Source organism: Pieris rapae, chromosome 6 (assembly GCF_905147795.1).
Source record: "Pieris rapae chromosome 6, ilPieRapa1.1, whole genome shotgun sequence".
Lineage (NCBI taxonomy): Eukaryota > Metazoa > Arthropoda > Insecta > Lepidoptera > Pieridae > Pieris > Pieris rapae.
The window spans coordinates 9,769,361-9,797,247 of record NC_059514.1 but is presented as its reverse complement, the minus strand read 5'-3'; the positions used below and the strand labels follow the sequence as shown (position 1 = coordinate 9,797,247).

General features: G+C 32.5%; 3 protein-coding genes across 3 annotated transcripts; 1 reads left to right on the top strand and 2 right to left on the bottom strand.

The window, feature by feature from the left end:
• Nucleotides 1-1,003: 1,003 nt before the first annotated feature.
• LOC111001846 (signal recognition particle receptor subunit alpha homolog) lies at nt 1,004-8,351 on the bottom strand. Its single transcript, XM_022271887.2, has 10 exons — nt 8,135-8,351; nt 7,762-8,014; nt 7,430-7,546; nt 6,634-6,763; nt 5,989-6,136; nt 5,439-5,565; nt 4,478-4,620; nt 3,526-3,681; nt 2,641-2,848; nt 1,004-1,826 (listed from the first exon to the last, which is right to left on the bottom strand). Exons 1-10 carry the CDS (start codon nt 8,249-8,251, stop codon nt 1,396-1,398), a joined length of 1,830 nt encoding a protein of 609 aa, XP_022127579.2. The 5' UTR covers nt 8,252-8,351; the 3' UTR covers nt 1,004-1,395.
• Nucleotides 8,352-9,213: 862 nt separating this feature from the next.
• Nucleotides 9,214-12,789, top strand: LOC111001854 (26S proteasome non-ATPase regulatory subunit 1). The gene is made up of 2 exons (XM_022271895.2): nt 9,214-9,886; nt 10,192-12,789. Exons 1-2 carry the CDS (start codon nt 9,367-9,369, stop codon nt 12,666-12,668), a joined length of 2,997 nt encoding a protein of 998 aa, XP_022127587.1. The 5' UTR covers nt 9,214-9,366; the 3' UTR covers nt 12,669-12,789.
• A 4,023-nt stretch (nt 12,790-16,812) lies between these two features.
• Nucleotides 16,813-19,310, bottom strand: LOC111001851 (ADP-dependent glucokinase). The gene is made up of 3 exons (XM_022271890.2): nt 18,778-19,310; nt 18,129-18,571; nt 16,813-18,030 (listed from the first exon to the last, which is right to left on the bottom strand). The coding sequence occupies exons 1-3, from the start codon at nt 19,110-19,112 to the stop codon at nt 17,339-17,341; spliced, it is 1,470 nt and encodes a 489-aa protein (XP_022127582.2). The 5' UTR covers nt 19,113-19,310; the 3' UTR covers nt 16,813-17,338.
• Between the last annotated feature and the right edge of the window lie 8,577 nt (nt 19,311-27,887).

Genomic DNA, 27,887 nt, shown 5'->3' with positions numbered 1-27,887 from the left:
CAAAACATATATTTTTTAATATTCTTAATTCTCATACAATGGGTATCCTATAACAAAATCAAATCTACCGTGTCATTGGCTTAACAGAAACATACAATACAAGTTCACGTTTATAAATACGATTCTGTCGATTTCAATCAATGTAAATAAATTTCAAAGATTATAGAGCATCGGTACAATAACACTTAACCGGGAACTCAAGCTCGACCAGGGCCGGATAAAGAGGGAACCGGGGCTCAGGGGCGAATTCTTTGTTGCCCGAGGCCTCCAGACAACTAAATCCGGCCCTGGTAACAACAAAACAGAGGATATTAAGAGTACTATGTCATAATTGAAAAGTCGTAATTGTTATTGAAATTTACAGAGTACTTATTACTAAAAGTGATTCCACTAGAGTGAAATGTACGAATAAATGTGGAAACCTAGTGGAAGAGGCAATGCAACAACTTATCTTAGCGTTGTTAGGTTTTCTATAAAATGTATAAAGGTGATGAATCCGTGATTCAATCATTGTTTAGCAATACTCCACAAATAGCAATGAAATCTTCAATATAAAATTTGCTAATCATTATACTAGCCTTGCGCTATGATAACAAGGCACTTCTACTGTAATACAACTCGTAATAATAATAAGCGGATGATATGTAGAAATAAATCATAAAAAAATGTAGTCTGTAAAGTCGGTTTATGAACGATAATTTATCGTGACAACTGACAACGTCATAACAAAACATTGATGAAATGATTGCATACTTAAGTCGAGTGGAAGAGAGATACAGATACTCTGCAAGCGTACAATGTTATGTTTTTTTAAGCGTGTAGTCGGCGTTCATCGATTAATTAGACGTTGTCACATGTCACAAACCAAAAAAAAAAACAAAATAGTCGGAAAATAATTTTTATTTAACATAATAAAATCCATTACCACCAACAATAAAATATACATAATTTGTGATCACATAAAAAAAACATACAAAAATATAGAAATTATTTCGGCGGTTTAATATATAATGATCTAATTCTTAATATACCCAAGAATACCATGACAAATAACAAATTTCCGGTTTCTGAAAAGATGATAAATTCACAAGAATAAAGCCAAATGAATTATTAAATAAACAGTATTTTTACCGAACACTACAGATACAAAACATTTTCGGCCAACTAAGAATTATTATGAACAATTATATGAAACGGGGAAACAGGCGACTCAACCGATGTTATGTCGTCCACCAGAAGGCAATTGCGTTGAAAAACCCTAAGTCAAACCCATCAAACAAAGAAGGTTTTAATTACAAGTAATGCTAAAAGCCCCAACCCCAACTGAAAAAACTACCAAACAGATGTCAACTAAAAATACTTAATCTACCAAAACCCCAGAAACCGGTCCCAAATCTACTTCATCAACGCGTGTACCACAGCAGTCGCGTTCAAAGCCTTCAAATCTGTATACGTCTGTCCCGTGCCGACGAAAACTATCGGCTGTCCCGTTATATACGTCATAGAGATGGCAGCACCAACTTTATCGTCAATCGTATCGAATTTAGTCAAAACAATCCCATCAATCACGTGCGGATTAGCTGACGAACTGTAGTCGGCCAACGCTTGGTTAAACTTAACCAGCTGATCGACCGCCTCATTTCCAACTAGTGCCTCGCCAACGAATAGAACCAAATCGGGCTGATTGACCTTTATGAGTTTGGCTAGAGCGCGCATGAGCGGCTCATTGTCCTGCATACGACCGGCTGTGTCTATTAAAACCACGTCAATTTTCGCATCTGCCGCGTACTTGATTGCCTCAGCGGCTATTCCCGCTGCGTCTTTGCCTGAAAATTTAATTTAATTTAAGCTTGTATTTACAAATTTATATATTGAGTACTTTTATTATTAACATACGACGTAAGAGTTCGAAACAAAAACACAAAACAATTGAAGACTAGAATTTAAATAACACTCCGAAATTACTGAATTAAATCTTCTTTAAAATCTCATATCAATAAAGTAATAAATCTAAAAACAGCTAAATAATTAAGATTAATTTGAAAGTCAACCTAAACTTCAGACACGCCTATCCCGGCATCACATCTGTTTTTTTAATTAATAATGTATTAAAATTGGTCTAGGTTAAGAGTTCGTATTAAATGTCAATTTAAAATTCGCGCGTTAAAATGTCACTAGTCTGTAGCGTTAACATCCTCTATACAGCGATGCCTTATAACTTAGGAGGTTTCCCTCCAAATTTAGGGGGAATCACGATGTCCATGGATTTTTTAGATGGCACATTTATTTAGGAGGAATTTTCTGTACTTTATTCGAGAATTAAATAATTAAAATAGCGCACTATTCTATACAATTTAAATTAATCCTTTGACAACTGACAAACTAAACCAAATATAAACTTAAATATGGAAATAACAGCTATCTTATTTTCGTGAATATATTTTAAACCATATTTCAAATAGCCTGTCAACACAAGTGCAAATCTTTAGGAGATTTTTAATCAATATGCAGAGGTCCTAGGGAGAACATTTAGAAGTTGGCATCACCGCTTCTATATTTAACTAAATCATATTTCTGGAAGCTTCCATTAATTATAAAAACAATTGTAGTAAATCAAAACACGTTCATATGTTGACTCACCATAACCCTTCTCATACAAATGGACCATGCATCTATCGTTATGCGCGCTCGGCGGGTGCAAAGCCAGCAGCCGTCTCATATGAGTCCGCAATTGTTCCACAGCACCAGCCCGGAATGTATCACATGCGGCTATCAAAACCGATAAATCGTTCTCGATAAGCCAGAAGCAAATCTTTGCCAAATTCGTGGATTTACCCACGCCGTTTACCTAAAAACAGTAGATATTTAACTCATAAATCAATTACAGCTGTGTCAGCCCAGTGAGACTTATCCCTGATGTCGTAGGGTTGACACATCGTGAAGCTTCATAATCATGACTTCAATACAAAGAAATATTCGAAAAACACGCCGGAGTAGAATATATCAAAATCTTTAAACGCGATTTCCCAAAATTCTGTCGATCACAGAAGGCGATCGCCTACTAGGCTCTTTAATAAACATGATCACGAAACAGATACAGAAATCCAAAGCCAAGGTTGATCCATTTGCCCCATAGATCATTGATATGTTTTTTCTTCGAATCAAAATGGATACATAAACTATTCAACTCCATCGTATATTTTTTTGATTCTCCCCTAATTCAAGAAATAATGACGAAAAATGGAAATAAACAATATACTTTTTTTGGTGTACATTGATTGTTTTATTTGGTGATTGCGTCACCGGTAATTATTTACTTTTTTACACATTGTCTATGCTTTAAGACGAAATGTATTTTCGAGGGTATCTACAAAAAATTTGTCCATTTATGTACTTAGTATTATTTTTGAGAGCTCTGCTTACTTATGCTGACAAGATTGCAGTAAATCTTACGTAATACTTGAATTACCCCTAAGGTTTTTATCTAAAATTGATTTATTTTATAATTTTCGGTATAATACTTACCCCACAGAAAGACATGACGTACGGGCTTCCCTGTTGCTTCGCGTGGAGGCAGTCCCGCAAGATGTCCACTCGCCGCTTCGGAGACAAGATTTGCATCAGGGACTCTGTTAGAGTCGCTTTTATTGTTTTAGCCACGCTGTCAAATGTACCTAGGACCTGGAAATAACGATATACAACTATGGGTTGTTGGAACCCGCCATAGCATTCTTTATAATGTCTCTTCTCCGGTATATAAAAATCCAAACTTTCCATACATATTTCATTTTTTTTCTTATAGAAGGCGGCAGACTAGCTCATCTGATGTTAAGTGATAGGTAAATAGTGCACTCGGAATGCCGGAGGGTAGGCTATTTTATGATGGTCTAGAGATAAGTCAAGTTTCTAAATCTCAAAAATACATTGGAATTTCTTAAATTTCTTGTTTGTACCATCCACAGATTAGAGTATACCTGTCTAATTGTTAGCCTTAAAAGGTATATAGAGGAAACCGTTCTGTCAACACAATCGTCAAATGCCAAAAAATTATGTAACACAAATAGACAGAAATCATATATGTAACCCAATTTGGCATTTATACTTTTTTTTGCTCTATTTAAATTTATTTATTATTAAATCTCAGAAGAAAACATCAGAAGTATTTTAATCCAAAACAGAATTACAAAGCGAAAATAACGGAATGGAACGCATTTCAATCTTTCAAATTACAAAATTAAGGGTAAAACTATGATAAAATTTAAATTTAATTCATTTATTAATTGCGATTTTTATCCCTCGTACGTTCGATACCAACAAACTTTAACATTCACTCGAACGGTGAAGGAAAACATGAGGAAACCGGCTTGCCTTGAAAGGACGGAGTGTGTCAGGCACAGGAGGCTGATCACCTACTTGCCTTACATTGACAATAAAGGTTGTAGCGTCATGAACTTTTAATTTATAAATTATTGAATACCTTTCCATCAAGTTTAGTAGCCACAGAATCACACAGCTTGTTGGCAATGTCCGCCGCGACGTTCTTCCCAATTAGGTGATCACGCATTTTGTCCAGTACTGGACGCATTGTTTCTTCATTGAGAGCCTTGGAGCCCACTAGACCTGGGTTTTAAATTAAACATTGGTACTCAGAGTCATTAATTAATTAGTAGGCTGTTTATATGTTTACTTTATTTCTTCGAATGATCGAAGTAGGAAATAAAATACATTAAAGTTGGGGCACATGTGCAAATTATATAGTGTATGTTGTTACATACATGAAATGTATTCCTTGTTTTGTTTCAATGAAGTAATTATTGATGATTATAGTGATACATGTAAGTGATCTAGTCTATCTTAGTTTGACCGTAATAAAATGATTAATTTCATAAACCGCCAGGTAATTCATACAGTGCGTGTTAGAATTACTATTATATGCCATTATCTATATAAATGCGACATAAGTCTGTGAGTGCTATTATAGATAAATTCCTTATTTAATAAACAATAAGGAATTTGACAAGATTAAAAAAAAACATTTCAGATTATTAATTAGTGATTATACAATCTACACAACTTGTTTAACACTTAATTAATTTTTAAAATTCGAATTACACATTCATGATTTCAAAAACTGCCAAAACAAAATGGCGTCGGTATAACACAGACATGTGTTAATTGTCAGTCTTAAATTCCACAAATACATATATATAATATATTATTGATTTTCTGATAATTTTATGATTGTTGTCAATAGCACTGTATTTTTAATACTGTCAGCCTATTGCGAAAGAAACGTCTTGTAAAAAGGTACTAAAAATACATATATATATTTTTTTAATATAGCAATGTTTTTATATCTCTCATTCAAACGTAAATTATGTTCTATCGGTTTTTAGTGGATTAAGTTACTGTACTGTATTTTAAGAATCATAACATACCCTTGAAGATGCTGAACATCCCTCCGGTCTTCTTCGGGCTGGGTTTCCCTTGTTCCTCTTCCTCGAAACTGGAATCATCAGATTCCACCTCCAGGTCTCGGATAGCCCCAGTCATTTGACCCACCAACTATAATAATGTATTTTAATAATTTCTACAAAATATGGACCTCTATAGTTTTTTTAATTAACAAAGGTCGCTGTTGTATCTAATAAAATAAAAAATAACTGAACTGAAAGGGATTTGATATTGATTTGAAATGTATATATGTACATATACAATAAGAATGTTATTGTATATTGTTGTTGTTACATTTATATAATGTATTTTTTTACTTAAATTTTAAGTGGCCACTTATAACTTTTTTTTTTTGACGTTCATAAGTATACATTACCTATAGGAATAAATGATTTTTGATTTTGATAACTCATTTGGAGATTAAACCTTTATGACCTGCTCAATGTTAGAACTTTACGTTTTTAGTTTCGTATACATAGTAAGTGAACGTTAGTAATATATTTGATAATAGTGTTATTTTTAGGACCATTATACCTGTGTGTCGGCAGAAACTTCAACGTCACCCTCTTTGTCAGTGCTGAAGTCCAACGTAGGAAGGTCGCGGGAGTCACCACCCAGTTCCCAAACACGGGGCTTCTTGGTACGGTTCTCCACAACTGTTTTTGGACTTTTAGGTGATTTTCTACAAAATTTCCAAAATTTTATCAGTCCTTTTAACATCTATTTAAAAAGTTACGCTCGGTGTTGTACGCGATCGAATGTAAAAATTAAGAGATTATTTAAAAAAATCATTCTCATTTTTTTTGCATCAGTCACATATCCGCAATCGCAAAAAAACAGTTGTGTACCAGTGACCGCGCCATCTACCGGAAGCGAGGAAAACACTCGCAGTCATATGAGAACCAATATACGTTCCCAATTACATTGTTTATTTAAAAAAAAAAAGTATGTTGCATTTTCCCGAGTCGGCAAACCAAATAGTCATTATATCTACGCAGACGGTGGAATAAAATACAAACATTGTATATCCACAAATATTGTAAAATTAAACTTATATGAAATGTATTCCTTGTTTTGTTCCTTATTTCTCAACCATTCAATCACAATATGACACAGCGAAGTGCGAAGTGAGGCAGTGTACATCTAGTATTAATCATAATATTATTTTCTTCTACTTACTTAACATCTTTTTTGCCTTTAGAAGCAAGTTTTTGAGCCAGTTTGGCACGATTAGCCACAATGACGTCATCGTCATTATCAAACTCCTCCACTTTACCATTGGCTATGCTCTTATTTTCTACTATTTTTACTGTAAAACAAAAGAATATTAATGTAAAATTTTATAATCAAGTCCAATTTAGATATAGTAAATTAGTTTATAACATATTTTGATACATTTTCAATCTAATTGTTTAAAGATTTTATTTCTCATAAAATATAAAGTGGCATGAACATACGAAAACTTGTACACATATGTAGATATAAAATAAAGAAGGTAATTGTGCTTGCAACAGTGGCCACAACATAGCTGTTGTTTCTACTTGCTATATATTTATATATATGTACTTGCTATATTGCTTGCTTACTTGGAACAATTTTATGGATTTTGACAATCGTCTTACCTCTAAATTATAGTTACTGTTGATGCTCTACAATGTCAAAGCAGTATAAAAAATGTCACAACATAAGCCACATTAAGTTATTGAAAAAAAAATGCTGTTAAACCAAATGTTTGGTATTACTTATTTATTTATTTATAGCCTGATATTAGAATCAATATATACATTATAGCTATTGCTTTTGTTGTGTATGATAACTGATTCTGTGTGCCCACTGGCAAAGGCCTCCTCCATTTTTACATTTAAGGTTGTACATTTGGGGGGTTGTGGTCTAATTTGGTTTGGTATTATAATATTTGTTAAATTTTGTATGAAGGTAATTATTATTAATACTAGACATTCATTCTTGTACAAACCTGTCTTCTTATTTTTCTCATCACCCTTCCTTTCAATCATTGATGCAACAGTTTTTTTAGATTTAAGTGAGTCTTCAAATGTCCTCATCTGTTTTGGTAGTTTAGCTTGTGACTTAGCTAAAATAAGTATCATAATTAAAATGTTTTACAATCAGCAGCTCTGTTTTTATTTTTAAACAATGATTTGACAATAGTCTGGTATTTTACATTGACTTTAAATAAATATTATGAATCTGGGTCTATTTTATTAGAATAACATGTGTTTTTCAACAAATTAAAAATATTGCACATAACTGCACAGTTGATGAGTAATAAAAGTTTAAATCAATTACCCCACTGTTCACATTGTCGGAGAATAATATCAAATGATGCTTTAAAATTAAAATCTGTGGCCAAGCATCCACTTTGCAAGTCATTCTTGTATTTATCTCTGAACTCTAGGTGGATATCATTCAGAAACTTATCCACATATGATAGTTGGAGTATTTTCTGATAAGCGACTACAAAAACCAGCTCAAACTCATTATCCAGTTTGTACTGTAGTGTTAGTGAGTTATGATTATAAGAATTATTGCCTGAACGCTCCTGAAACAACAGGTGAATGATTAATAATAGAAAATAATTAACTTAAATAGATTAGAAGTTGGCCTTCATCAAATACTATTAACGTGAGCAGGCTTCTTTACGATCGGGTATAATACTTACTTGTAAGATTACATTTCTTATTAAAGCGTTGACTGATGGTGAAAATATTTCACTCGTACTTTGAAAACACCAAAGCACTATACCTCCTTTGCTAAAAATGCTAAATAAATCTAACATTTTGTATTAATTAACTAAAAAGTGATCTAACACAAAAGCAGCTGTTTCAACACAGACAATATGTTTCAACTTTCAAGTTCCAACTTCCAACACACTACTTGTTGACAGTTCAAGTACATTGATTACAACAATTGACATTTTGTTGATGTCACATAATATACATGCTACTAGGATTTTAATAGTCATTTGAGTCAAAATTAAAAGTTTAGATTAAAAATACCGTGGAGATGATTTTAATATATGTATTATCTTATATCTTTAAACGAGCAATTCTTGTATATATATATATATATATATATATATATATATATATATATATATATAAATGATAGAAAATAACAAAAAGGTGGTGTTTGAGTAGTCCCAATTTAAACTGAAAAAGGAATCTTCCTGTCATCTATCGGCGAATAATAATACTATTTTTTTCGGAATCACAAGACACAACACTAAAGCTATTCCAGCATATAAAATCTATATTGTTCATATTTCATCATTTTATTAGTATGTAATTCGTACTTAAGTATAACTTCCAAAAAACACAATTTATAAAAAAATAAAAATACCGAGCAAAGCTCGGCCATCCAGGTACTAAAATTAAAACGGAATATAAACACGATTGATAAGTGAAAAGAAAATAGCCAAAAATAAAACAGGGCTTGAAAGCCTCTTTACCAGGCCAAGAATCATTAAAAAAACAGAAGGGATTGTAGACTAATAATACCTAATCAGTGGGATAAGTGAATATAGGTGATTGTTCATTGGCAACAAAAATGACGAATAGGTGAATCCAAAATTAACAAACAGTTAAGTGTTAGTATAAATCGTATAATGCATGACACAGTACCAATGAACAATCTGAAGATTTAAGTCTTCCTTGTCTGTGCCAGTCTTTTCTCAATATAATTTTATAAATTCTTGTCTTTACGCGTTTCATAATCTGTGATATTACTTCTGTGGATATTGGATAATGAATCTCATGAATTTGTCAAATCATCGTACATCATATTTTGTGAAAATTTTGTGTTCGCTTGTCGACTGTGCACAGTGGATAATAGCGATAAAATATAAAAGCCTGGTAGTAAGTTACAGCAATTAAATTAGTTAAAAACTTAAAAATGAACATCACATCAGCAGCGGGGATCATATCCCTGCTCGATGAACCGATGCATGAAGTAAAAGAATTTGCCCTGAAAAGATTGGACACCATTGTCGATGAATTCTGGCCGGAAATATCTGAATCAATTGAGAAGATTGAAATCTTGCACGAGGATAAGGTTTTTTCTCAGCATCAGTTAGCAGCGCTTGTGGCTAGTAAAGTGTACTATCATTTAGGAGCATTTGAAGACTCTCTTACTTATGCCCTTGGAGCTGGTGATCTTTTCGATGTTAACGCTAGGAACGAGTATGTAGATACAACGATTGCTAAAGCGATCGATTTCTATACCCAGAAGCGTAAAGCGATTTTCATTGATAGCTCAACTGAGACAATAGATCCTAGATTGGAAGCCATCGTCAATCGTATGTTCCAAAGATGCTTAGATGATGGACAGTATAGACAAGCTCTAGGTTTAGCGCTTGAAACACGAAGAATGGATATATTTGAACAATCAATTATGAAATCTGATGATATACCAGGTAAAGTCCTACTATTATAAGTTAATTTATAATTACAGTATGAATTCATTTAAATTAAATATTATATAATAAAAATTTCAATTAATTAAAAAATAATAATAAATGGTATAATTAGATACTAGAAAAATTGAGAACAATGTTACTCTTTCAACTAGCAAGGCATATAATGTTGTTTAACTCGCAATTTACAACCATTATATTTTATAATTGAGTTTACAACTGATATAATATTTAAATTATAATATATTTGTTGATACTTCTTATTAATTAAACTAAAGAAGGTAAAATTAATTTTGTTATTTCAGGAATGCTACAGTACGCATTTCAAGTGGCTATGGGCCTTCTTCAAAACCGAGGTTTCCGAAGCACAGTACTTAGATCTTTAGTAGGACTATACAGGGGCCTGAATATACCTGACTATGTAAATATGTGCCAATGTTTAATCTTTTTAGAAGATCCTCTTTCTGTTGCGGAAATTCTGGACAAATTGACCCATGGCCCTCAGGAATCAGTTCTGATGGCTTATCAAATTGGTTTTGACTTATACGACTCAGCTACACAACAGTTTTTAGGAAGAGTACTTCAAGCTCTCAGAGTTACGGCACCAATACCAAGTGCTCTTGGGGGAAAGCCACAACCTCAAGGTGGACCTTTTCCAGAGTCATCCATGGAAGTAGACCAAACACCAGTAGAAGAATCGAAAAAACCAGAAAGAGATATAGAAAGCTTAAGTGATGAAGAAAAAGAGCATCAACAAAGAGTTGAAAAATTAATATCAATTTTAGGTGGTGAAGTATCTATTGGGCTACAATTACAGTTCTTAATTCGTTCCAATCATGCAGACATGCTCATACTAAAGAATACAAAAGATGCAATAAGAGTCTCAATCTGTCACACAGCAACTGTAATTGCTAATGCATTTATGCATGCTGGAACTACAAGTGATCAGTTTTTAAGAGATAATTTAGAATGGCTTGCTAGAGCCACTAATTGGGCTAAATTAACAGTCACTGCTTCTCTTGGTGTTATACATAGAGGCCATGAAGGAGAGTCATTAGCATTGATGCAGTCATATTTGCCAAAAGAGGCTGGACCCTCATCTGGGTATTCAGAGGGTGGTGGGCTTTACGCTCTTGGGTTAATTCACGCTAATCATGGCGCTAATATCATTGATTACCTTTTAACTCAGTTAAAAGATGCCCAAAATGAAATGGTGCGTCATGGAGGATGTCTGGGACTAGGTCTCGCTGCAATGGGTACTCATCGACAAGATGTGTATGAACAACTTAAATTCAATTTATATCAAGATGATGCTGTAACTGGTGAGGCTGCTGGAATTGCTATGGGTATGGTCATGTTAGGGTCCAGAAATGCTGCAGCAATTGAAGATATGGTTGCTTATGCCCAAGAAACACAGCATGAGAAAATTTTAAGAGGTTTAGCTGTAGGCATTTCTTTTACCATGTATGGTCGGCTTGAGGAAGCTGATGCTCTTGTTCAGCAATTGTTACGTGACAAAGATCCATTACTTCGCCGTGCCGGTTGTTATACTATCGCTACTGCATACTGTGGTACAGGCAATAACGACTCCATTCGCACGTTGCTTCATGTTGCCGTGTCTGATGTTAACGATGATGTTCGTCGAGCTGCTGTCACAGCTCTTGGATTCCTATTATTCCGTACACCAGAACAATGTCCATCAGTTGTGTCTCTCTTAGCTGAATCATATAACCCCCATGTCCGTTATGGAGCAGCTATGGCTTTAGGTATTGCTTGTGCTGGAACTGGTAATAGGGAGGCAATTGGTCTACTAGAGCCAATGGTGAAGTTTGACCCTGTGAACTTCGTACGACAAGGAGCTCTTATTGCTTCAGCTATGATCCTGATCCAGCAGACTGAAGCTTTATGCCCTAAAGTAACATACTTCCGTCAGCTCTATGCTCAAGTCATTAGTAATAAACATGAGGATGTCATGGCAAAGTTTGGAGCGATACTAGCTCAAGGTATTATAGATGCTGGAGGTAGAAATGTAACGGTTTCCCTACAAAATAGGACAGGCCATATGAACATGCTTGCAGTGGTAGGCATGCTTGTTTTTACTCAATATTGGTACTGGTTCCCATTGGCCCATTGCTTGTCCTTGGCATTTACACCGACATGTCTAATTGCACTTAACTCTGATTTAAAAATGCCACTACTTGAGTTGAAGTCAAACGCCAAACCATCACTATATGCCTATCCTGCACCATTAGAAGAAAAGAAACGTGAAGAGCGAGAAAGAGTTACTACTGCAGTGCTGAGTATTGCAGCTGCTAGAGCGAGAAGACGCGCGCATGGTTCTGATGCTTCATCTAGCCTTACGTCTTCATCAACATCCAAAATGGATGTAGATGAGGAAGAAAAAAAGCCATCTAAGTCTCCTAACCCTAACATTACAGTTCACGGAAAATCTGACAAGGAGCCATCGTCTTCGAAGGATACTAAAAAAGATGATAAGGAAGTGGAGGAGAAGGAGACTAAGGAAAAAAAGGAACCTGAACCCAACTTTGAAATCCTTAGCAATCCAGCTCGTGTTGTGCGTCAACAACTCAAGGGAATTTCTGTAGTCGATGGATCGGGCTTTACGCCCTTGAAAGACGTTACTATTGGTGGAATAGTAATGTTAAACCATACCGGTGATGGTGAGCAAGTCCTTGTTGAACCAGTTGCAGCCTTTGGTCCAAAAACTGAAGAAGAAAAAGAACCCGAGCCCCCGGAACCTTTTGAATATTTAGATGATTAATACCTTGATGTTTGAAGTTTTAAAAATTAGTTAAATGTATTATCAATGTACAATAATCGTAAAAGTACACTAATTATTGAGTTATAATTTCTTTTGTGGAAAATAAATAACATTTAATTCATATTATTATTTTAATTTGTATGCAACTATTAATTAGTTAATAACTAAGGATAACATTCAATGTCTATAATTAGCACAACGTCAATTATAGTCACACTTATTGCTAATTATTTACTGCATATTAGGGATCAGGGATGGCATTGGTGAGGTATGGACCTCACCGAGAAGCCATGACTACGTCGCAAAATGCCAATGCATTCAGTTCTCTCTCGGCACAGTCAGGAATGGACGTGGAAATTACATTATATTACCAGCGTCGCAAAAAGATGAAACCAATAATGATAAAAATATGATTACATCCGTTTATATCAAACCCAAGCCAAAGCGGTGTTATTCTTACTCTATGAAGATTTTATAAAATACCCTAAAAAAGGGTATTGAACCCCCCTACCCTTATCTGAGGATGTCACTAACATTTGATGAATTATTGAGTTTATGTCGGAATGATTTAACTACACATGGTACAATATTAAAAAAATCTATGACTGGTTGGCGACTGAGTGAGTGACGGAGCATACAAACACGTGCATCGAGTGGCGACGTCGCCATTCGCCAAGTAATTTAGCGGGCATACATCTAAATAAGAACTCGTATGGCGACGTCTTTAGCCACGTCGCCAAAGCACCAGCAAAGGTGATGTATGGCCTCCACACTCAGAATCACCGTCATCGATTTTAAATCGAGATTATCGATTTTCGGTTGCTTTTACCGTAACCATATAATAGTAAGTTACTCTATAATTACAATAATTTTCATTTCTTTTTGATAATTTGGTCTACTGCCTTGAATGTGGGATGAGTATCTTAAAGATGAACAGCAGGAATCTTTTGAATTACTGTACTAGAAAATTAATTTGAAACTATTTTCCGATTTGATGAACACCACCACCAGTGTTAATTGTGACACGCGACCACCACCAAAAGTGTTGCCAGATCAGGGGATTTCCCCCTAGATTTAGGGGTTTCTGAACTGAGTTAGGGGGATAGAATATTTAGGATGTTTTAAAGGAAATTTCAAACTAAGCACAGTTTTTTTGCTGCTGTATATTTTAATTATACTACATTCCTGATTTTGGGACTAAATTGAGGTGTGTAAAATAAGAATGGGATTAGGGTATACAATAAGGTTAGACACATGGTGTCTAACCTTATTGTATATTCAAAAAACGACGTGACCTTTTAATTAAATAAAAATTCTGCAATTACATTCAATGTAATTCAGTAATATTTTTATGTATTTTTAAGGTTTTTGTTCATTCTTTTTTACTAAAAGTATTCTATACCAAGTGTCGCATTGGCTTTTAGGGTATTCTCATGGTGTTCCAGATTGGGCCACACATGATAATGGGGGCTTACTTATCTGGTGAGGACATCCTAGGAGATTTAAGAGGAGAAATCAAATTACTATTTATTTTTTTATATATATAATGGCAATAGCTATAACTTTTTCCGCTGCGTTTAGTAAAAATGTAAATTTACACCACCGTATAAAATACGTCTCTCAAATTACTATTAGTCGGCAAGAACATCTGGCAACACTGTTGTCAACCATCATTTTCATCGTGAAAAACCGTGGTGTGCCGTGTGGTTCACACTTTCAAATTTATATGTATTATTTTATTACAACAACTTACTAGAGTATAGCAAGTGAATCTTTGTACTTCGCTTCTATTCGTAAAAAATAAAAGCTAATATGATAATTTATACTGAAAACCCATCCAATATTAATTGGAACATCGATTATGGTGAGCTGTCTTCCGACATTGACTTTGTAACAAATTTTGAAGGTCTTAAAGCGAATTTAATGGAGTTACAACAACTAATTGAAAATATTATGCCGTTAAGAGCAATCTATCATACGATGCCACTGCCATCTCAAATTGACTTAGATTTGACAGTAACTCTAACTTTAAATACATTAAATTGGATACATTTGAAGTTAAATGGTATAGATACATCACAGCACCCAATAAAATCTGATCTGATACGAATAAAAATGGTCATGGAAGAATGGGAAGCAGTAAAATACAGATATAAAAGGCCAACAGTTGATATAGATGCTGCAAAAAGGTTTATTAAAAGTGGCTTGTATGATCGCTACAAGGGTGCTGCACGTCCAGACCCTTCAGAGGAACCAGTTGCCAAGAAAAAGAAGTTAAATGAAAACTGATAAGTGGCTTTAAAAACATTGTTTATCTGTCTGTAAACAACATTGCTAGTGAAATATAAAATGTTTTTACATTAATCCAGTCCTATGTATCTTAAAATAAATGATTGTGAAAATAACTTTTTACAATAAAAGACAAATATAAAAGGCCAACAGTTGATATAGATGCTGCAAAAAGGTTTATTAAAAGTGGCTTGTATGATCGCTACAAGGGTGCTGCACATCCAGACCCTTCAGAGGAACCAGTTGCCAAGCATAAGAAGCTAAATGAAAACTAATAAGTGGCTTTAAAAACTTTGTTAATCTGTCTGTAAACAACATTGCTAGTGAAATCTCATTTTTTTTACTTTAATCCAGTCCTATGTATCTTAAAATAAATGGTTGTGAGAATAACTTTTTACAATTTTTAATTTTTTATAAACTTCCAAAAAAATATATGACACATATATACTACTTAAATTTAACAAATGTACCTAGAACGGAAAAATAATTTTTAACCACTAATTTAATAATTTTAAAAATAAATGAAGTAGTAGTATTTAGTTAACATAGTAAGTTTGGTAAAGATGAAAATAATCATATTCTGCTGCTGATTCTTATCAACAAATATTCTCTGAATTTTTTGGTAATCTTGATTAGACAGCAAGTACTATCATTTTGAAGATTAAGGGCCTGTTTCACAATGTCTGGATAAGTTCCAAATAAGCTATTTGTTACTTATTGGTATGATAAATAGTATTTTTGCGTTTCACGACTGTCAGATAACGCTATACGTCATGAAATTCGAAGTATCTTATTTGGAACTTTTATCTTTCGAATAATTTATGTGTTGCATAGCTATTTGGCACTTTATCCATACATTGTGAAACAGGCCCTAAAAATATGAACATTACTGGAATTGTATTATTTAAAAAACAAATGAAATGAAGTATCAATTTATATTATTTCTTTAGGTTTCATTAATTGTTTAGCTTTAGCTAATGTGTGTTATCAATTTTAGATTTTGCTTGTGTTTTCTTTCTTCCATTAGTTTTTGAGTTTCTTTTTATTTTTTGGGGGATTGCAACATAGTTCCAAGTATTTCCTTAACTTCATTGATTAAATTTTCTTCTATATTTTTTGTTTGTTGTCAGGGATTTGTTTTACATTTTATAGCAGCACCAGGGAACTTAAGAAAGCTTACTAAACTATTTAATACCATACTTAATTCGGAATACATACCTTCTCATTAGACGAAGAACATTATTATACTTTTCCACAAAAAGGGTGACAGGAATTTTCTAGAAAACTATAGACCTATAAGCCATGTATAAGGTTTTCTCCAAAATGATCCTGCGAAAGGTAACAATGGCATTGGACAAACAACAACCTATAGAACAAGCTGGATTCTCAACTGTGGATCATTTACACATTATAAAACAGCAAAATTTAATCCAAAAGATGGGCAGACGATATAAAGAGAATAGGAGGCACAGCTTGGACAAGAAGAGCTAACATTAGAAAAGAATGGAAGCAGCTGGAATAGGCCTGTGTCACAGGACACGCTTATTACTCAAAACAAGTTGAGTGCTGGATTAGATTTAATTATGTATTAGAATTTGTTTTTTATGTGACTTAAGTGTTAGTACGTTATACTGGGTGTCAGCATAATATACTAACATTTCATTAAAATCAAATATAAAAATATGTGGTAACTGCTAAGAATTGCTTTTGTATGCAGATTTATACATCCTAAATATGTACTTCATAATGTCAAATCTTAGATCTTTTCCATCATAGCATAAATATGCAAATTTGGTTAATTTGTATAAAGATTGAATAAAAATGCATAAAAAAACAGAATTTAATAAAAATCATATACCAACAAGGAATGTATTTAGAATAATAAGGATATTTCAAAATTACAAACATGATCCAAACATTACAAAAATTTAAATTATAAAATAATTTTAGAGCTAAGCTCATAGATACCACAAGTTATTGTATAATTATATTTTCAATAATTTAATAAAATCGAGGAGCAGCTATGACTTTATTACACAAATATAAATAATTTTAGTAAAGTAACATTGGAAAACTGTTAAAAATCTAGTTTCTGATTAATACACAAACCAATAGATTTGTTGTATTTCAATATGTATTTAATGTGCTTCATAATACTCAGGTTAAATTGTTCATGATTTACTTACATTTTCTGTAAATTACATACACAAATTTTAGGATAGTACTTAGATTGCAATTGTTTTATAGGAAAGGAACTCTGTGACATGGCACATGTAAGCTCACTACTTTTAACTTCTATTATAATATATTTGACTAAGAATTTAACATTTCAATGGGAACCAACAACCAATTAAAACTAATGACTAAGTTTTTAGTGATCCTCACTTTTCTACTTGTAAAACTAGGCCTGCAGCTGAAATATTATCACCTGCTCCGGCTGTCAACTGAGCCTCTGTGCAAATAAGTACAGGTGCAACACAAATCTCTACTTTTGTAGTATCTAATTCTTCTTCCCAACATGCTACAGGCTTTGTAGGTTCAAAGAATACTCTACTATTATTATCATTGTCGGTTGTTGTTGAAAAACTATCGTCAAGTAGTAATTTTGATTTGTCTAATGATACTTTTTGGTTGTTGCAAACATATCTGTGTGCTGTTAGAGATGCTTTTGCAGTTGCAGCTTGAGTTCTCTTCCAATCTGAGCCTTTGACTGTTAAAATAGCTTGATATGCAAGTGTATGTACATGAATTCTGGTTAATTGTCTTTTGCTATTATATTCTGAATTCTTTTTTCTTATGAGGTGGAATGTTTTTCGCATTTGATCTAATGCTGTTGCTACTCTTGGGTTAGAATCTGCAACAACTACAACCTCTCCATATTCAAGAACATTATACAAATTTGAAAGTTCTTGTTCATTCATCCCCACAGAGTCTACATAAGGTAATACTTTTGTTGTTAGGTGTGTAAGAAGCTCCAAGTCCACATAACTGGCCATTTCAAAATGAGATAGTGTATTTAGGGGCTGTGACAAAATTTGTTCCCTGACTAGGTCAAGCCTTTCAGCTCTGAGATCTGAAAAAGGAAGTTATTTAGTAATGATAATAGTATAAATAATTGTTTAAAAAAGAAGATGTTCCTCTGTATACAATTTGAGAATGAGGATAAATTACCTCTTCCATCTTTTTTGAATGGGAAATTGTCCATCATTTGTAGACCACTTATAACAAGTAAACTTGGCTTAAATTTGCCTAAATATTCTCCAAGCTTTTCTAATGAGCTCAGTAGGGGATTATTTTCATCATTATGCATAATATATCTGTTTGCTCTTGGTGACTTATAAATACCAAATTGTTCATCTGCCTTATATTCCAGAATCATATGAACATCATCTTTAATTTCCTCATTTTCATCAACACCCACTATTTCTATTTCTTTGGGAATGTTTTTTTTTAGTTGTTCACTCATTTTCGCAGCAAGTAAGACTTTCCAACCTTCCATGAAAAATCTTCTGGCCATGAGAGGGGCATTTCCACCAATTGCCCATCTTGTGTCTTTTAATTTTAATGCTTGTTCCACAAGTTGATCATACAATTCACTATTTGACATAAAACGTCTGAAATAGTTTAAAATTAGTATATATAGTACTTATTAGAAAAAATTAATTCTAACATAATCATTTAAATCATCTAAACTACTTCAACTCTATATGAGAGAAAACTTGATTTCAATAATGTTCCAGATGTTGATGTATTGACGAGTCATCAATTTCTTTATTGTAACAAATTATTTTAAGGGAAAATATTTTATGGTATTACTTACTCTGCAGCTGCTCCGTGTTTGAAGAAATATGCAAAACTTTTTAAAAACTCTTCCTTTGTGGAAATTTCGTTAAAATGTTCTGGAGCTCCTTTTAAATCTCTAAAGTTTAAGAATGAGGTGGCATTTACAAATAAATCGTGGCAGGCTCCATAACCAAGTGCTACTTTAGGTTGTCTTATTCCTGAGCCAACTGCGTTTTCTCTCTCCAAAAATAAAAGATACTCTCTCACGGGAGATAATCTTTCATCACCAATATCATTTCGCTTATAATATACCGCATATAATACAACACAAAAGGTTATAATAGATCCTAATTTGATCGGCGTTCCGGCCATAATAATAAATTAAATAAAAGTGGAATGTATTATTGTTTCTAGCTTATTAAAAAGACCGACCAAATTACATCATTTTAACTATGAATTTATTAAATAAATACTAAATACATATATTGTAAATTTTAGAGTAAGTGCTGATTTTAACACGAAAATTACACCGATTCACCTTTGTCAACATTTGCTGAACCACAGACTACAATCAACTATCACGATGTCAAAACTCAAGTTCATAGGTCCTTGTCATTTCTATCTATTTAGTGTAAGATAAAAGCACTGCGTCTTGGTCATGCTTGCACTGCTGACTGCACTCTTGTTCATCTAGCCAAACTCCGTGCCGGAAGAAGGCACTGTATCTCACATACTATTTAACTATCCTAAACTAACCTATCCTTTCCATAGCGTTCTTCCCCCTAAAGTTCCCCGTCCTTTAAGTGTTAAATGTTTGTGTTTAGTCCATATTGATTAGATAGATTTTTATGTAAATATATAGAAAGTAATAAAATTAAAGTGTAATATATATTATTCATTTATTTATAGCCTTATATCAGAATACAAAAATTATACGTTATATTATTAGAGTTTATCATTCTATGGTAGACAAGCTAAACCAACCAAAGTCAATTGATTTCGACACGACACTGGCGAAGTACCTTTGTGCCCAGTTGGCATAAATAAAAGCCCTAAATAAAGATTTAAGCAGCAGGATATTGTTGATACATCTATTAATTGAACAATGTTTAAATAAACAAATTTTATGATCTAACACGGGAAACATGATGACACAATGCAGTAGGATAATTATAGATTGGATGAATTCAGGAGGAAAAATAAGCAAATAACATTGCAAACAATATTTCGTATAGGTAAGAGAATTCTCTGAAAGTTTTCGTAAGAGTAACACCATCAAAAAGTTAATAAGAACCGGTGATTTTATATACGAGACCGTTTAATTAATTTGTTAAACTTTCAACGTTTACTTTATCACTAAAACCAGATTACACCTCTTCAGATTCAAACAATTCTTCAGTTTCATGGTAATCTTCTATATAATTTTCCATTTTTACGACTTTAACCGAATCCAATTTTAAATTTTTTAAATCACATCAGCTTGCTTACCTCTCTAAAACAAAAATTTCTCTGGCTTCTCGGTTTTCGTCAATTAAATATATTCAAGACTAGGTTTAGTTTTTATCAAACGTAGGATCTATTGGCCCGATCAGAGAGTCTGAAGTAATATACCGAGATTTGTAATCATCATCATTATAATATGCTAAAATAAAACTCTTTTTAGCCTTTTTATGTATTCTTTCTTTCGTGTTTTGAAACACGTGTTCCAGAAGAAAGTATCTTATAAAACGCTGTAATTTTTTTCGTATATGTACTTATAAAAACACAGTAACGGTTGTTATAAATAACATAATAAGTAAACTTAGTGATGGTGTGACTCTTGCGAAAACTCTCGAAGGAATCTCTTGTACATTTCGCTTTTCATCCTGATTTCCTCTAATACAACTCTCCTACTGCATAGTAAAGACATCACACTTCATGTTTAAGCGGGAATTAACTTTATAGAATCTGTAATTATTGTGTAATAGAAAATGTGTTACCTACTTCAAGTAGTATGTAAAAAGTAATAGGTCAAGGTTCAAATTAATTTCTCACTATATATCAATCCCAATTTTGTTGAGGAGTGATTATTTTTATTGCCAGTATGACTCAACCTTGCAAGTGGCACCCTTTCCATTTATGGCGCCTCTGTCTAAACGTTCACGATGTAGATAAATAGACGGTTTTATGTTCGTAGCTGATTGATTGATCACTTTATAGGTAATTTATGACATGGTTTTCAATTTTTTATGATGATCATTTTTGCATAAAACTATTGTATATTTTCGGCTGGCGAGCTAAATAATATGAGTGCTGCAAAATTATATTTTATTTGCCATTTTTTCAATGTTGTTTATATAAATAATACCAATAATAAATATAATAATAGTGTATAAAGAAACAACCAATTTGAAACGACATTTTCTTTGTACACAAGGGATCATCTCTTTCGTGTCTATTGTTGCACCGGAAACCGGTGTAGGTACCTTTTCCGTCTATTCTTTATAGGCACATTAAATTAATAGCAACCAGTATAACTCACTGACATAGTTTTCGTAAGTGTACCAGGAAAGATGTCTACGCTTGCAATTATCTAATTGTTTTCAATTTATAAATACTTTCTGTTTAGGAAACTAGTTTTAGATGGAATTCAAAAAAGAGTCGCGGCGGAGATGGAGATGCTTGGCGAAGATTTCGGCCCGATCGTTGTCATCATTGGTTATTTTCAAAAGAATTAAAATGTAGAACCTTATTCCCTAATTAAAATTATTTGTTATTTTTCTTTTTTGATTATTATTATTTTGAGTTACTAATAAAGGTTATGATTATGAAAAACAATTGAGGTAGGTATTGTTTTTTCCCTTCTGTATTATCACTTTTTACAACTCAGAGTTTGACTGTAAGTCTCTCTAGACTCAGTGCAAAGTAAAACTCCCGTACATCAAAAATACGCTAAATCGTTCCTAAATCTAACTTAACATTATTTTTTTTTTCAGAATAAAAAAAATAAAATCTGAGTTGAATCATAGGGGATTGTAATGCCATTGGATTATTATAATCATTGAATATTGATACACTGTTAGATATAATTAAATGGATCTCTGCCTCTGCTCTTAGTACCCGACATACGAATGTCATTCGGACCTACGCTTAATTAAGTATAGAAAAAATAAATCACATAGCGAATCGAGTTAGTTATGCGTTTAAAAGCATTTTCTGAACTAAACACATCATTAGGAGTTGAAGAAATATCATATACTGTTAGTAGAAATCCTGACTTTAACTTGTTTTTATATGAATTTTTCGAATGTATGAAAGCATAATGTGTATCTATATATAACTATATATGTATGTTCAACCTACTAATAGGGATGCCTACAGGTTCGAATTTTATGACGTGGAATACGTGATACCTTGATGATTTTATGTTTCAAAATAAACGTAATTTTTTTATTCATTTATTTAATTTCGCAAAAAGTGTATAAAGAAAACACGAAATAATCGTTAATTTTATCTTGTACAGAAATTTATGTTGATACCTTTAAGTCGAAATGATCGTTATAATAAGATTAGTTTATTTGCGAATATAGTACAAATTGTTATGGTGGTAAAATCGAAAATTAGTATAATTTCTGCAACAAAAATAATGGTGTGCAAATTTGCCTTAAAATGAATTATACTTAGAAATTGAGTATATATATTATGAGTCATATCAATTAGTCAATCCTTCTATTATTTGTAATGATAAAATATCACATATTAAATATAATACGTATTATGAAAGAGAATTAAAGTAAACCAATGTAATTGTCTGTGGTTTAATTATAATTTTTATATTTTGGCTTAAAGGTCTCGTTACCAGGCCATAAAATCTACAAAAAATCTTAGTTTGGCGCGTAAAAGTATTCGTGGTGCCACATGAGCAATTTGAAATTGACAATGTACATAGGGAGAGAATTTTCCAAATTAAAATATTTCCCTTTAAGATAAGTCTATACGTATCGTACATGTAATTAAATACACATTACTCAAGTAAACAACATTCATGGTAAATTATGTAAAAACGCAGGCCGGTAAAGAAGATTCTAATTTGCATGCATAAACCTAAATGGACAAATTCTAATTACGAACCGTGTTTGGATGTTTAACAACACCTTGGGCAAATTTTTTATCTTTTTAAAAAATCCGGGCCATGGACTATAGTAGTAGGTACTTAATGAATATTTAATTAAAGTAATTAATCACAAAATGTGAGACTTAAATGTAGTGTGTTCATTCTTTTTTTGTGAAAATTTAACTAGGTACTTCAGATAATACCGACACTAAATGAAAGACTACTTAATTCCTCTTTACCTATAACACAGTCTCATTGCTAGACTTTACGATTAATGTCAAAATCATGTTGATATTCGTCCAGAAAATCAATTTTACTTGAAAAATACATTTAAAAAGGTAGACAAACAAGTCTACAACCGTACAACTTTGGACTAAGTTAGTGGGTGCGTTGGCGACCTTTGTAAAGTGAATACGAAATTGGGATTCTGTTTTAATTGGTCAACAGCTCAGCTATTGTGATCACAGACGTGTCTTTATTGTTTCTTTTTGTTTAACCTCAATAAAAAAAAAAACGTTTTGATATTTATTCTCACCTCCACAGTAAGATGGATAAATTTTAAGAGAAGCAATAAAGGACCAATTGGGACCTTTGATTAAATAATATGAAAGGAGAATTTGGGGACCACAACGGTGTACATGGCCTCAGAATATCGTAATATTTATAACATTTTTTACATAAATTAAATGAAAGTTAATGCAACACTGTATAAAATGACACGAATGACCTTTCAAATCTTATTTTTTACAAGATTTTCCCTGCTTAATGTTAATAACATGTTAATTTGCCGTAGGTTGGTTGATACCTTTAATTGAAAGCAAAGCAATTTAAAGTTAAATAAAACAAAATCTAACTTAGACACGCACGGTTTTAAAATCTCTTAGATATGTATAGTTTTATATATAAGTATATTATATCTTAATATATATAAATCTCCTGTCACGATGTTTGTCCGCGATGGACTCCTAAACTACTTAACCGATTTTAAATTAAATTAGCACACACGTGAGCATTCTGGTCCAACTAAAGAGATAGGATAGCTTAGATCTTTAATTATAGTCGCAATTTTATTATATTGCAAATATTTGTTTATTATTTGATACAATTCTAACAGATGGCGCTGTGTTAAAATTACCAACGTTTCACATTATACATTTTTTTCCCTTGAACAGTTTACTACTATGTACTATATCAAAAACCTCATGATAAACCAAGTGCAACCATGGTTACGACATTATTTCTATACTCTATAGACAAATCCCGTCTGTTTTATTTTAGTAAGACGCGTGTTATACCTATTACCATAAATATAAAAAAGTACGCTTGTTAAATAAAAAAAATATATTTTAATATCATTAAAAATATTTCAGATGTAATGACTCTAGTTGTCTACATTATATTTTTCGGTATTAATTATAATGATTAGAGTCATAAAATTTACGTCTGTTACGCTTCGAAAATCACAGTAATTGTTTATAGGTATATTTACGTACATTATAGTTTTTTCTATTAAAGGTAAATGACCTTTCATGGTATTAATATTGTGCGAGACAGAATATCTTAATTAACAAACTGTTTTTGGAGTTCAAGTAGGCTTTATGTTTTAAATTGATTTTAAATTGATTGATGATCTAAAATGTGGTCTTGCAACCATCTACCGCTGGTAAAAAAGATGATGTCTCCTTCCAAAGTTCGGAAATAATATGTTTGATGATTTAGGGGAAGTACTCAGAATAGAGACCTAGCCACTTCTATTCCTTTGTGAACTCGCTGTGGAGTCTACTTCCGAAGAAGAAAGTTTACTGTATACTCCTCTTTTAAAGGCCGCTAACCCGCCTACTAACATGGGTATCCCTGCGCTGCGACACCTGCTATTTGCGGCCGTTCTGTACAATTTTTTACCTAATATTTAGATATTCAATAAGCATGTCAAATGTATTGGATTTTCGTGTCATACTTCACTTAGTCTCGACTCGGCAATTTAAAACTAACAATTACAAACTAAGCAGTCTGCACCTATGGAAATTTCTTTTTATTTGTGCATTTAACAGTCGCTCGTACTGTGAAGGAAAACATCGTGAAAAAAACCGGCCTATGTTACAAAAGTCCCAAATGCCAGGCACAAAAGGCTTTCCTTCTTGACTATTAGTAAGAATAAACAGTCACCAAATATATTCAGAACTCTAGGGCCATGCGATACAGCGCCACTGTTTTTTTCTTTATTCATTAGTTACTAACACATTAATAAATATATAATACACCGAACGCCTTATGGTTCAGCTTATTTCTTAATTGTTTATAATAAAGTAAATGTGTTTTAACAAATGGTTTTTTTTTCTAATGTAAAGGGTAGTCCCGCAAGTTATTCCACTAGCTAGGCTTTGAGTTTGACTGACGTTTGTCCTGGAAACAATACAGTAAATTTGTTAGGTGTGCAATACGATTGGTAAGATATAGGCGATTCTTATTTTTTTTTATCAAAAACCTTGTCCGTTCTTGTAAATGACAAAACGTAATGGCACGATCATTACGCTGGGTAAAAATTGATACTGAAAGGTCATATTTAACGCGTAATCTGTTGAAATACGAACAAGTCATTTGCTACAAACTGGATATCCTGACCCCAGTGTGAATCATACGACCCGATAATGCTGAATCTTGCGACCACTATTATGCGAACTTAGGACGAATTATTGACAACGTATTTCGAAATTCGGCTAGTAAATTGTGATCTCGTCCCAATAATTTACATTTAGATAATTTAATTTAACAACATATTATACTTACATACATAAAAATAAATATAATTTACGTTGCTTATTAAAGAGAAAGCTTAGCCTATATTTAATATACAATAATTATAAGATATATTATATTATTTTTGTTTGGAACTTATTATATATATATATATATATATATATATATATATATATATGTGTGGTTTGTGAATTAATGTGTGGCTACATAACAAATCGATAAAAGCAAAAACAATTTGTGGTAGTTGCAGGTGACCTGACTACAAACAGAACCAAAAACTGGAGTGCGGCCGTATGTTCTAAGTACGTAAATATATTTATGTAGGCTTATACATATAAAAAATATATATTTATTCGTGTATTCAGTATATAATATAATTATTATAATAATTTTAATTTAAACTAACATCGTAACTTCTCTCTTCTTCTCGAGCTCCAACGCGCACGATGTGTCTCTGTTCTGCGTTTTCGATAAATTCTTTGATACTTCCAGCTATCCAGGGATATACTGGTCAAACGGTATCCTCCGATTTTGTTATAATTAGGTATTAAGAATAAACCCCGATCGGTGGAAAATTAAAAGATGTTTTCACGTCACAAAATCAAAGTAATTGTGAACTATTTGACAGTAATGTTAACAAATCCAGTAAGATTTCAAATGTTCATAATTCGCAAAGTCTTAACACTCTGTGATTAAGCACTCCGGCGCCAGACAGTTACTCCAAAGAGATTTCATCTGCACCGGGATTTTGGAGGCAACAATACGTGACTACCATATTTGGATGCACTTTTAACTTGATTTTCACCTTAAATACGCGACATTAATTTTTGTTTATCCAAATACGACAATTTTAAACCTTTTGTGCCTATTATGGCACGGTTTGATCTATATCAAAGTTGTTCTTGCGCACTTAAAATTTTAATTGTTCTTATTTATGTGTTTAAGAACTTTTGACCAAATTCATAAATTCGTTTAATTGTACTTATGAAATGTGGGTAATTTTTTTCATGAATAAAAAATGCGTCTTATTTCGGTTTTGAATTTACTCTAGTTAAAAATGGAGTTCCAAATGTGCATTGTTAGACACTTACATTACATTAAGATGTTACACTAAATAAATCATTGTACGAGATTTAAATCTTGTGAATTACTCCTATTCAGGTTTAGAAAAAAATGAATTTTAGAAACTTCATATAATTCTTGTTATTATTATACTTATACAATGTGTTATGGATATATAAGTTACTATCGCTTTTCCAATAAGGTTTAAAACTGGTTACTGAAACCTTATTGTTTTGTCAAGAGTCTAATAAAATCAAGGTACGATATTTATGCCGCAGTTTTTAAAGAGGTCAAAGATTATGGTAATGATTTTGAGCCTGTCACGAGCTGTCATGTTAATTAAAAAAGTTTTAATCTATGGTCGAAGTAATGAAGGAGGTTTTATGCAAAAATTTCTACCGATATGAAATTAATTACGTTTCAACGACACGAGTGAATTTACGCCTTTAATTTTCGTGTTCTTCCTTTTTGGGCGGTTGATGACTGGTCGATGCCTTTTATAGAGAGATTTTTGGCTTTCGAAATGCTTAAGGGATTCTGCTATGTTACATTCGGCTATGTAAACACAAGTCAATGATCGACAATAATGCCACGAACAATTTTTGTAATTGTATATAATGTGACGTTTCTTTTTTCGCGAATTCGAAAAACAGAATTATTATTGTTAAGAATAAATTATATTCGAACTTTAACAGGTTTTTATGTATGTTAGTATCATACAGCAAGAGAGTACACTTAAGTCTTTGGTTCTTCTAAGAGCAGGTATTTATGGTATTTTTAATATACACTCTGAAGTCAGTTAGAAAACGAATGGCATTTCTTTTTTAACTTCTCACTGCTCCAATAATAATCAATCCCTAGTAAAATACCCTTTCAACAGCAGCGTTAGTGCCTGGACTACATGAGGAAATTTATATTAAAACTTTGAAATTTTCATGTGGGATATGTTTTACGATTTCTACCCTTCTTTTGTCAAGTTATATTCCTCATAGTTTCAATTCTTCTTCATTTAAATATAAATTTACTCTTCTATACAAATGAGTTCTTTCAGAGTACAGAATTTGAAAAGAGTACGGTTTGCGAAAAAATAGGTAAAAATCTCAGTAAATAAGTATATTAATATCATCAATTCATTTCATTTCACATATAATAAACCTCTTAGTCACGACGTGGCCACCTTATATTCGAATATTAGCACAATACAGCATGAGCGGGTCTAGGCTAGCCCAATCACA

What these genes read in the sequence shown, in the direction of transcription:
- LOC111001854 (XM_022271895.2), top strand. Translation starts at nt 9,367, where the DNA reads ATGAACATCACATCAGCAGCGGGGATCATATCCCTGCTCGATGAACCG. An exon ending in GAAATCTGATGATATACCAG is followed by an intron (nt 9,887 to 10,191) that starts GTAAAGTCCTAC and finishes TTGTTATTTCAG; the next exon opens with GAATGCTACAGTACGCATTT.
- LOC111001846 (XM_022271887.2), bottom strand. Translation starts at nt 8,251, where the DNA reads ATGTTAGATTTATTTAGCATTTTTAGCAAAGGAGGTATAGTGCTTTGG. An exon ending in CTACTAAACTTGATGGAAAG is followed by an intron (nt 3,682 to 4,477) that starts GTATTCAATAAT and finishes CGTTATTTCCAG; the next exon opens with GTCCTAGGTACATTTGACAG. An exon ending in TTTGTATGAGAAGGGTTATG is followed by an intron (nt 1,827 to 2,640) that starts GTGAGTCAACAT and finishes TTAAATTTTCAG; the next exon opens with GCAAAGACGCAGCGGGAATA.
- LOC111001851 (XM_022271890.2), bottom strand. Translation starts at nt 19,112, where the DNA reads ATGGCCGGAACGCCGATCAAATTAGGATCTATTATAACCTTTTGTGTT. An exon ending in AAACACGGAGCAGCTGCAGA is followed by an intron (nt 18,572 to 18,777) that starts GTAAGTAATACC and finishes AAACTATTTCAG; the next exon opens with ACGTTTTATGTCAAATAGTG. An exon ending in ATTCAAAAAAGATGGAAGAG is followed by an intron (nt 18,031 to 18,128) that starts GTAATTTATCCT and finishes TTCCTTTTTCAG; the next exon opens with ATCTCAGAGCTGAAAGGCTT.